Below are 11453 nucleotides of genomic sequence, written 5' to 3'. Positions count from 1 at the left end.
AGGAAGGAAGGAAGGAAGGAAGGAAGGAAGGAAGGAAGGAAGGAAAGGGAGGGAGGAAGGGAGGGAGGGAGGGAGGGAGGGAGGGCCAGGAGTCCCTTCCCAAGATTGAGTTTTTGTTTTCTCATTTGTGACAGAGAATAAGGATAGTACTCGTGCCCTGGAAACCTTGTGAGATTACAGAGACCACGTATGTAAAGCAGCTGGTTCAGGATTTAACACACCCGTGGGAGAATTGCCCTTGTTTGGCCTTTGGTCAGTTTTCCTGCTTGGCTGCCCTGCCCTACAGAGTCCTGATGGGGCCTCTCGCTTCCGCTTCAGTTTTCCTTCCCTTTTCAGCCGGGTTGCCACTTCCTCCCTCCCCAGTCCATCCCTTCTCCACCCCCTTGGTCTAAACAGGGCTTGTTTGTTTCAGGTGGAAAGGTATCACCAACTCCTACTCTGTGCTTTCCAGGTGGAACCCTCAAGGCCTGATATTCAGAAACAGTATGCTCCAGGTTTCCCTGAGTTTCCTGGCTCCTGGTTCCTGGTTGGGAATCTTTCCACTCCTTCACAATGTCCCAACTCTTTTCAGCCATTTTGGTCTTTTCTGTCTTCTGCAACCAGTCAGTCAGCATGTACCCAGGAGGGGCTCCAGCCTGCCAGGTATACTTACTGTCAGAGACCCCATCACACATCACCAAAACGTGATATGTTTTGGTGCCCACATCAAATTAAAAAAAAAAAGTATAGAACTATATGAAGATTGGATTGCCTTACCCCTCAACCTTACAGTTACATTTTACAGAATATAAATATTTGTTAAATTCAGTATTTTAGTTTGTTTTCCCATTTTGGAGTCAATTATTTTCTCTTATGGCAAATATAATTATAGACCCTTGAAAAGCATTTATGCCTTTGGTGCTTTATACATTTAAAAAAATCTTCTTTTTGTCCATTGGTGAGTTTTCCTTCTTCCCTTTTCCTCTTTGCTTACAACAGTCAGTGACCATTCCAGAGTCTATAAAGCATCTGGAAATTGTTGTGTTTGGTAGGTGATATTTCATGTATTTAATGCTGTCAGCATGGAAACATGATCTCATGCACTTGTGTCCATATCTGTCCAAGAGTGTGATGACCAGACCTTGCATTTGCTATGTGCATTGTGGGCTGCAGAGAGCTTTCTCATACATTATCCATTTGTTCTCATTTGATTCTCACAGTGGTCCACTGAGCTGAGCATGATATATATATATACAAACATACAGTTACTCCTGATTTTACCAATGAGAATCCAAAGCTTAGAGAAGTGAAGGGACTCATTCAAGGTTATAGAGTAAGTGACAGAACCAAGATGAGAATCCCCATCTTCTGGGTGTCATGTTGCCATGCTGTTTTCACCTGTGGGAAAGAATTATTCCTGGAAGAGGAAACTAAGCAAGACTTGAACAGTGGGATAGCTGTAGGGATGTGTGTGTGTGTGTGTGTGTGTGTGTGTGTGTGTTGTAATAGAACTCTAGCCTTGAACATTCTCTGTTTGCTCTATAGACAATGGGTTCAAATTCGTTACTTCAACAAATACTTAGTGATAAGCATTGTTGTAGGTCCTGGGGATATGAAAGAGAAAAGACCACATCCTTGCCTCATGGAGCTCATATTCTAGATACAACGGATAAATGATAAATTAACAATCAACATATAGTATGGTAGATGTGGATTACCATTAAGGAAAAAAAAATAAAGTGGGGTGACAGGGTAGGAAAATGAGGGAGGGATTGCTGTTTTACTTAGGGAGGTCAGAGGTGGCCTCAACAGTAGAGTGGCATTTGAAAAGAGACTGAAAAGAAGTGATGGAGTGTGTCATGTGATACTGGGGGCAGACTGGCAGAGGTGAAGATGTGCAAAGGCCTTGAGGCAGGACCATGTTGCGTACATATGAGAAACAGCAAGGAAACCAATCTGGCTGGAGAAGAAAGGGAAGATTGGGATGGGGGGAATGTTACAGGCAGGAAAATGAGGTGAGAGGCATCTGGGGAGGAGATGAAAGACAGAGAAGATCCTAAAGGAGCTTACAGGTCATTGTGAGGGCTTAGGCTCTTATTCAGAGACAGAGATGCCTTAAGGGCTTTGACCAGAGAGGCATTACACCATCTGACATACAATGTTGGAGGATTTATGATGCACGGATTTGCCCTCTCTTAAGATATTCCTGGTTAGTAATATTTGTAATATTGTGATATTGTGATAGTGTGATAATACTGTTGTGAACAAGAGACTTAGTCCTGCCGAGGCGGGGCGGGGTGGGCTTTCCTTTCAAGCATGCTCAAGTGGTGAGGTTGAATTTTAGTAATTCATTCATCATTCACATCGGTGATTGAGCTGCACCTACGTGCCAGGAACTACCCCGAGCCTTTAGGGATTCAGGAGTAAGACAGACAGGGCCCCTGCTCTCAGGCAGCTTCTCTTACAGTGAAGAAACACAGACAGTAAACAAATGAACAAATAAAAGATTTCAGCTAATGAAAGGGGCTAGGGAGAAAATAAAACAGGGAGATGTAATGATGATGCCATTTTCAGGGGCTACTTTAGATTTCAGTTGGATTTTGAAATGTGGAACTTAGGCAAAAAATGTTACATGTGTGGAACAATTTACAGTTTACAAATTCAAAGAGGCTGGCAAAAAAAATGTTAATTATTCTGACTTTTTAAATGAGAAACTGAGGTTCAGTGAGATTAGGCCACATGCCCAAGGCACTAGTAAATGGCAGATTTGGGATCTGAATCCAAGTTTTCTTCAATTTTCAGTACCCGAACATTTCTCACAACATACGCCATTGTGAAACAGACAGTGGGGCTGGGTAACCCTGGAACATGAGATGAGGGGATCGGCAATGGTCAGGCAAGACTAGAAACGTGTGCCAAAGCAGGAAGAGAATGCGAAAGAATAAGAATGGTAGCTGGCTCCTCCTAAGGTCACGTAGGACGACTGGTAGGATATAGAGGAGCTAAAATCCCCACATGCCAACTTCTCATAGGGCCCAGATAATCCGCATCCTGATCTCAACAGAAGGATCCCTGCCTTGGATGGCTGCTCTCAGGCTCCCAACTCTAGGCTGGAGAGAACCGAGGGTCACATGTGGTTTCAATCACTGCATTTATCTGCATCGTTGTCATCATATTTGGAAGATGACTGGACCCTCATTTCTGTCCCAGGCCTCTCCGAATTGTGCAGGGGGTACAGATCAAATCTGGAAAAGCTAGCTCATCAGAAATAGGGAGAGGCTTTGGGAATGTACAGTAATGTCCCACCCATGCCCCCTTCCCCCCTTTATTAAAACAAATCTAAAACAACAAATGTCTAAAATTTTCCACTGGATCATTTCACCCTGCCTTGTTATAACCATGCCCTTCGTCCACGCCCTGCTGGAGTTTTTTTGCAGCCTGAGGGAAGCTGGGAAGTGTCTGTCCCTAGCTCTCAGTCACTCCCATAATAAACAATCACTAAACAGCTTGCTGCCCTAGGCAACTGTTTGTCCTGCTTGGCCAGACCCTGCAGACTTCAGCGAGGGAAGAAGGTGGGTGGGAGATGTTCTCTGTAAAGCAGAAATCGGGCTCCGAGGCCCGGAAGCGTGGCTTTGACCAGAAACCTTGTTTGGGACCTAGCACATCTTTGTGGGCCTGGAGGACACCTTCCAGAGGCTGCAGGTCTTTATCTGAGCTAATGAAGTTCCCTGGGGGCAGCTGGAGCTTGGGGCTGCAGTGTGGGAGGGCAGTCCAAAGAAGGACCAACCATCTTGCACTAACTGGAAATAAGGTCATTTCCTGCCTCAAGTTCCCCTCGTACAGCTGGGACAGTTGGCAGTTCTACTAGTCATCCATTCCTAAGAGACATCTCCTTAGAAACCACCACCCCACCGCTACAAAAAGAGGAGAACATCACGTTAGGGACTGGAACCAGCTTAAATTTACCAGTTCCTCTTTAACCATTAGAAAATCTTTTTTTCACTGTGATTGGATCTCTTGGAAGCTCTCTACGGAATAGACTAGGGGCTTCAGGAAGCAAGGAAAGGATGTGCATGTAATGAGAATTTAGAATAGATGTCCTTTCTCAGCACAGAAACAGACATGAATTGCAACGACTCCTCTTGATTATAAGATTTCCTCTTTATTTTTTTCGGGGGGGGGGATTGGGGTGTGTCTCTGGGGACAGAAAAAGCAAAGATGGGCTATGTAGGGAATAAGGGACCTGTTTAAACGCTTGGTAAGAAATTAAAATACTGGTCCTCAGAGGGTCGAAGGTGGGCGGGGAGAGACTTCCTTCTGGTCAGCGGTCGCGTTCTTTGAAGTCTTTCTTTCCTCCCCCATCCCTCGGGCTCGCCTCACCGCTCCATTTTCGAGCATCCTTCCCCAGGAACCCGCACACTCCCTGCCGCCTGCCCGGGGAGGCGTTCCCGGCAGGCAGCCGAGAAGACGGGATTCACAGGGGCGCCCGGGGAGAGCCGGCCGGTCCCTGCCTCGCCGGCGGCCGCGCGCCCTCGGGCGCCTCTGGGCGGCGCTGGCTCCCGGCGTGGCGGCTGCAGGCGGTGCGGCCCAGGCCCGCGTACCGGCCCGGGCGTCCTCTGGGCCGCGGCGCTCGCACCGGGCCGCCCCGCGCTCCGCCAGCCGACTGCGGCCGAGGCGCCCCAGGTTCCCCGCGCCCCCGCGCCCCCGCGCCGCGCCGGCGCCTCTGCCGGCGGCCGGGGGTTATGAATGGGCGCAGCGGAAGCACCGCCCCCCCCGGACGTGACGCTCGGCCAATGGAAGCGCGGGCTGCGTGGATGGATGAGGTCAGCGCTGTCGTGTCGGGAATGGAATGTGTAAGTGTAACATTCAGAACCGGGTAACATTCGGCGACCGAACGCGGCGGTCGGCGGCGATCGCGCGGGGGCCTGCGAAGCGCCGCTCGGGGCCGGCACTGCCCGCGGGGAGGACGCGCCGCCGCCGTCACCCAGCGCCGCCGCCGCCGCCTCCAGCCGGGCCGCCGCGCGTCCCGGGGGCCGGCCCCGCGAGCGCAGGAGTAAACACCGCCGGAGTCTTGGAGCCGCTGCAGAAGGGAATAAAGAGAGATGCAGGGATTTGTGAGGTTACGGCGCCCCAGCTGCAAGATGCACTAGCCGGCTGAACCCGGGGATCGGCTGACTTGTTGGAACCGGAGTGCTCTGCACGCGAGTGTGGATGAGTTGAAGTTGCTTTCCCGGGGCTCGTTTTCCACGCTGCCGAGAGGAATCCGAGAGGCAAGGAAATCACTTCGTCTTGCCATTGATTGGGCATCGGGAGCTTTTTTTTCCCCCCTCTCTTTCTTTTCCTCCGTCTTGTTGCATGCAAGAAAATTACAGTCCGCTGCTCGCCCGCCCGGGGTGAGAAATATTCAGCCCCGCTTTCTCCCGTCCATTGTGCAACCCAAAGATGAAAGACCGAAGGGGAGAAAGTTAAAGAAATCGCCCACATGCGCTGGATCAGTCCACGGCTTGGGGAAAGGCATCCAGAGAAGGTGGGAGCGGAGAGTTTGAAGTCTTTACAGGCGGGAAGATGGCGGACTGGAGCTGAAAGTGTTGATTGGGAAACTTGGGTGATTCTTGTGTTTATTTACAATCCTCTTGACCCAGGCAGGACACATGCAGGCCAAAAAACGCTATTTCATCCTGCTCTCAGCTGGCTCTTGTCTCGCCCTTTTGTTTTATTTCGGAGGCTTGCAGTTTAGGGCATCAAGGAGCCACAGCCGGAGAGAAGAGCACAGCGGTCGGAATGGCTTGCACCACCCGAGTCCGGATCATTTCTGGCCCCGCTTCCCGGACGCTCTGCGCCCCTTCGTTCCTTGGGATCAATTGGAAAACGAGGATTCCAGCGTGCACATATCCCCCCGGCAGAAGCGAGACGCCAACTCGAGCATCTACAAAGGCAAGAAGTGCCGCATGGAGTCCTGCTTCGATTTCACCCTTTGCAAGAAAAACGGCTTCAAAGTCTACGTGTACCCGCAGCAAAAAGGGGAGAAAATCGCCGAAAGTTACCAAAACATTCTAGCGGCCATCGAGGGCTCCAGGTTCTACACCTCGGACCCCAGCCAGGCGTGCCTCTTTGTCCTGAGTCTGGATACTTTAGACAGAGACCAGCTGTCACCTCAGTATGTGCACAATTTGAGATCCAAAGTGCAGAGTCTCCACTTGTGGAACAATGGTAGGAATCATTTAATTTTTAATTTATATTCCGGCACTTGGCCTGACTACACCGAGGACGTGGGGTTTGACATCGGCCAGGCGATGCTGGCCAAAGCCAGCATCAGTACTGAAAACTTCCGACCCAACTTTGATGTTTCCATCCCCCTCTTTTCTAAGGATCATCCCAGGACAGGAGGGGAGAGGGGGTTTTTGAAGTTTAACACCATCCCTCCTCTCAGGAAGTATATGCTGGTATTCAAGGGGAAGAGGTACCTGACAGGGATAGGGTCAGACACCAGGAATGCCTTATATCACGTCCATAACGGGGAGGACGTGGTGCTCCTCACCACCTGCAAGCATGGCAAAGACTGGCAAAAGCACAAGGATTCTCGCTGTGACCGAGACAACACGGAGTATGAGAAGTAAGTGGCTCGGCTGGCGGGCCTCTGCCGGTCACCCTGGGCCCTGCCCACCTGGGCCAGGTGTGAGGTTGGGGGATGGGGCGCGGCCGAGGGGCCCTCTCTCAGCCTGGGACTGAGCAGCCTGGTTCTGGCGTGTGGCTAGGAGCTGGGGACCCAGAGTTGGATCTCCTCCGGCCAACGGAAAAGCCCGGAGCACTTTCGTGGGCCAAGTAGGCGCCCGTGTCTCCCTCTTGCTTGGAAACCCTTCAGGGCCATGTGTCTCCTATGAAAGGTGTGGGTTTGCTCCAAGTTTGGAGACCGCTTCTTTAGTGGGTGCGGGAGGGTGTTTGTGAGGAGGTCTAGGGACCCCGAAGAGGCTCTAAATCCACCCACAGTCTGGAGACCTTCCATCCCAAGATTGATGCTTTATTTGTTTTTCTCACGAGGTGGGGGGGGGGGGGGGTGGGGACTGTTTTCCCTGGGGATTTCCCAGCCTCCAGTTGTCAAATTTTTGTAAGCCTTAAATTTGTGTTAGCGCTGCAAGTGTTTTAATTTTAGCTACTAAACTTTCAGTGCCTGTCTCTCCCCCACCCTCCGGGGCATTGGCCTCTATGAAGGGATACCTCAAGCTGATCTAGGCCTGTGATCTTTCTTTCTTTCATTCATTCACTCATTCACTCATTCATTCATTCATGTGTATGTTTGTATCCTGTCTCCTTCCTAGGGAGAAGCTGTTTTTAAAATCTGGGCCTCAGCCCCACTGCTGTAAACTCCAGTTGCTAATTTAGATTTTCCTTTCCCTTTTGTCTTTATTATTTGCATGTAAATCGGAGACTTACTCTTTGAATGGGCATGAGATGCCTCCTTACCCTCAGTAGTGAGGCAAGTTTTGTCCAGTTGCTAAGTAACTGAGTTGGATACTTTGTAGCCCTTCTTTCTCTTCCTTTTCCTTCCAGGAACAGTAACTGACACACAGGATTTGGGGGTCAAAGCTAGTTTCCACAAATCTGCTTTAACCTGAGCTTTGGCGGGCCAGTTCCCAAGTCGGTGGGGTCGGAGCCCCAGACTCTCACTTGCATCTGGCTGTGAAAGAGTTAGTGAGCTCCTACAGTGCATTTCCACGTTACGCCAGTTAAAAACCCGAGCAGCCTTGTGCTACCCAGGGAAGGAAGGGGAACCTCTCAGCTGAGTACAAGAGGAACTGGCAGAGGTTGGCAGATTTTGCAATTGATTCATGAAATGCAGAATAGGGGAAACGCTTCGCAGACCTGATTGGCACAGGAAGGGCTATGGTGGGAAGCAGCCCTGAAAATGAAAGGTTTGATTGTTGTCTGTGGATTTCCTCAGACACTCAGGCCTCCGTAGGAGTGATTGGAAGGGAAATTAAAGTCCTCCTATCCTCGATCATAGACAGTGAAAAAGAAAGTATCAAACACTCGAATTCCCCAACCCCCAGCACCTCTTGCTTTCCAAGCATAAGAGAAAGCCCGAGGCTAGGGTCAGTTATGAAATCTGTATTTCCCCCTTCTTCAGGGGCAGTTGTGTGTGGATGTTGGGTGCAATTGCAATGGATTAAAATTGTCTCACAAGGGAAACAAACTATGGTTAGTAACAAACTGCTTTGTTTCCACGACATTTACATTGACCTGTTCCTTTGGGTGCTTGTAAGAAAAAATGCTTGTAGCCTTTCAGGAATTTCTTTGTCTGGCTTATGGTGGAGTAACTCGCAATGAAGTCTAACCCTTCAGTGTCTTCTAAAGCATTCTCACTGAATTTTGTGCAGGGGTCTCAGTGGTCCTCATTCTTCCAGTCTCTACATTCTCCACTGAAGCTTTTTCTAGAGCTTGGCAACGAAGGAAGGAAGGGATGGTTTCCTAGAACCTCTAATTTTTGCCAATTAAATGTAACTAATTTTTGACCTCTTTGGGATCGGGCCAGGAAATCTGACACCCACACTCTTGTTTTGGTTTATGTTTAGAGACCACAAGGGGTCAGGCCCTCAGGATTGGGTCTCATCTGAAAAGTGGCATTTAGTTAGGAAACCAAGTTTTTTGCTCTTTCTCCCGAGCAGGGATTTCTTTAGCACAGGCACTTCTGGATGTTTTTCATGTTCCCCTTTTGCATACTTTCCAGCTCCAACCTTGCTCAGTAGGACGGGATGCTGCTGTGGAACGTTTATGTTCATTAGCCTGGTCTACCTGGAGTTTTAACTCCTTCCTCTCCCCGGATTGTCAGAACTCTTGATCACTGAGTAACAGTGCTTGCAAACATCATCGCCTTTTAGTGTTGCCTTTGAAACACATGCAGATAAAGACTGAGCCCTGAAACACCGTGAGAAATGCGCAGCCAGCAACTGCGTGTTGGGCTCAGAACGAAGAGCCGCTCCTTTGCTCTCTGTTGCTTTCTCTAAGTCTGTCATGCATATCTGAGATGCAGAACTCAAATCCAATGCTAGTGTCCCTTCAGGGTTTTAGAGAAGGAAGTGGTAGTGAAGTTGGGTTGTCCAAGTCATGTAAGTCTGACTTCTTACTTACGACTTTTGATTTGTCACCTTGAACATCAGTTTATCCTTCTGTGGAATGGGCTTTTGACTGCTCCGGGAGAGCTGTACTCATTCATTTGGTGATGGCTTGTAAAAACACCATCAGTTTTCATCCACTTCTCTTCTTTATTGGCAAGTGCCCCTGAAAAGTCTTCGGTTTAATTTGCTCCCCAAGCAACTGACATAGAAGTTTGCTTTGGTCTTACGGGGTCAGATAATTAGATTGAAAATGTAGGGTATCATGGCCTAGCTAGGGTATGACAGAATATATATAAGCGTATCAACTAAAAAAAGAAAAAAATGGCCTTTAGTGAAATTGAGCCTCATGTGATGATAAAGGTTTAGTGCTAAGGGGTTGAGGACTTCCATCTCACCTGCACTTTTGTGAAAATCAGACATTTATTATTCAAAGTACAAAAGAAAGACACAGAATGAGAGGAAGTACTTTTTCTCCTGTCATAGCAATATTTTTGAGCGCCAGACTTCTAGGATTACATTCAAACATCCATCTTCACGACACCCATAATTAATTGTCATCAGTTACATACATTAACAGATGTCGATGATACTGGCTAAAACAAGTGGCTGCAGCGATTACATGATCCGTAGTGAAGCTTTAGAGAAATTCTGTTTCACTCCTTTGAGCTTCTCATGCATCCTTACAGGGCTCCTATATTTCTTGCATGAACTTCGTAGTTCAAATCCCTTGAAAGGGCATTATTGTGAAGCTTCAAATTTGGCTTTCTGAAATAGAAGAAAGAGAAGGAAATGAGAGGTGGCTTCTATCTTTGACCCCTCCGAGGAAAGCAGTGGCGAATATTTTAAGCAGCTCTTCTGGGAACAGGCAGGATTTTGTGCAGGCCTTTTTGATATCTTTCCCTGTGTCTGCTGAAGCTGTACCTCACAATCTTGGCATTTTTAAGAGTCTTGAAGCTAAGTGATCATTCAGCTTCCAGGATCCTCCTTTCACAGATGTGGAAACTGAGGGATGGAATGTTTCGGGGATTCGCTGCAGGTTAAGAAACTGGTTAGTGGCAGGGGTGGGTGAATTTTCCCCCTTGACATACAGTGCTCCGTCTTCAATTACAGATATACTTGAAAGCCCTCCAGCCACTAGGAGAGCCTTACTGATGCTGTTCTTACGGGATTTCTCTTGGAATCCTCGGGGAAGCTGATGAAGACCTTGGACAAACTTTGAAAAAAGCCCTAGGAACTACATACATGCACAGCCTGTCACAGAATTTTCTGGGTGGGTGCACAGCCGCTGGTCAGGGCATCCTCAGACTTCCAAATTCTTGCTGTAGGGCTCACCTTCTGTTTTTCATTGCTGCCTAAGGTGTAGGTGCCTGCAGCTGTTTCGCCTAAGTAGGAGGTTCTTGGACCTTGCATTTTGGACCTAAGGGATTTGGGGACTGGACTGTGACTTAACCTAACAGAGAAGCAGAATACAGATGCAGTTATAGAGAACGAAAATGTGCACAACAAGTAGTCTTTGTAAATGATTTATTTGTTTACTCCCCATCATCCCAAAGCATATTAACAGACCCCTTGAGCAAGTTCATGAACCAGCAGTGAACCTTAGGTGAATGCTTTCCTCCTCTGAAATGAAAGGTAGAAATTGTGCTTCTTGGGTTTCAAATGTAAAATATGAGTGCCTTCCCCCCTACTCACCACAGTTGTATGAGAGCACAAAAGCATTTCTAAAATAAACCATACAAGCACAGTTTAAAAATAAAGATAGGGAACATTATGCAAAATTATGAAATTGGCAAATGTGTCTTCTGGTGCCATGGTTCTAGTTCTCTCTGCTCCCCTTTTCTTCCCTCCATCTGAACTTGCTTTCTGGAGAGGACCCAGGAGTCTCATTTACAAGGAATCCCCCAAATAAAGGTAGGGGTGCTGTGTGCTACATCTGGGGACGTTTGCATATTGATTGAGTCCCCTTCAACAAAGGACTTGGTTTAGAGTAGAATCTGACCTAAACTGGGATTCTGCAGGATTTTGTTACACGGTGAATGGCTTGCTCCTGAGGCTTGGACAGGCCAGACCGATGGGAGGCCACCTTTGGTGCTGCGGACTGAGCCAGCAGCTTTAGATGGCACAGACTTGGCAGAGGGGGAAGCTGTCACACCTTCCGCTGGTGATTGTTCTCTTTGTCTACAGACCTGTAGCTCTGCCTCCCCAGAAGACAGTGCTAGAAAGTCACCTTGAGTATGCTAATATCACTTCAAAGATTGCACTGGATGCGGCCTGGCTGCTTTGCTCACAACCATCTTGCAAGGTGTCTTGTGAGGCCATTTTACAGATGTGTAAACTGAGACCACAGGTGGCACAGCTCAT

At 48.4% G+C, this 11453-nt stretch overlaps 1 protein-coding gene across 1 annotated transcript in view; it reads left to right on the top strand.

Annotated features, from left to right (window-relative positions):
• Nucleotides 1-4877: 4877 nt before the first annotated feature.
• The window catches only part of EXT1 (exostosin glycosyltransferase 1), a 288305-nt gene continuing 281729 nt past the window's right edge, over nucleotides 4878-11453 (top strand). The window contains exon 1 of the mRNA XM_023248762.2: nucleotides 4878-6592. Coding sequence (XP_023104530.1) covers nucleotides 5631-6592 — 962 coding nt within the window. The 5' untranslated portion in view covers nucleotides 4878-5630. The remainder of the gene's footprint in view (nucleotides 6593-11453) is intronic.

The sequence above is a fragment of the Felis catus genome, chromosome F2 (assembly GCF_018350175.1).
Source record: "Felis catus isolate Fca126 chromosome F2, F.catus_Fca126_mat1.0, whole genome shotgun sequence".
NCBI lineage: Eukaryota > Metazoa > Chordata > Mammalia > Carnivora > Felidae > Felis > Felis catus.
The sequence above is the reverse complement of the archived record's forward strand: the minus strand, read 5'-3'. Positions and strand labels throughout refer to the sequence as shown.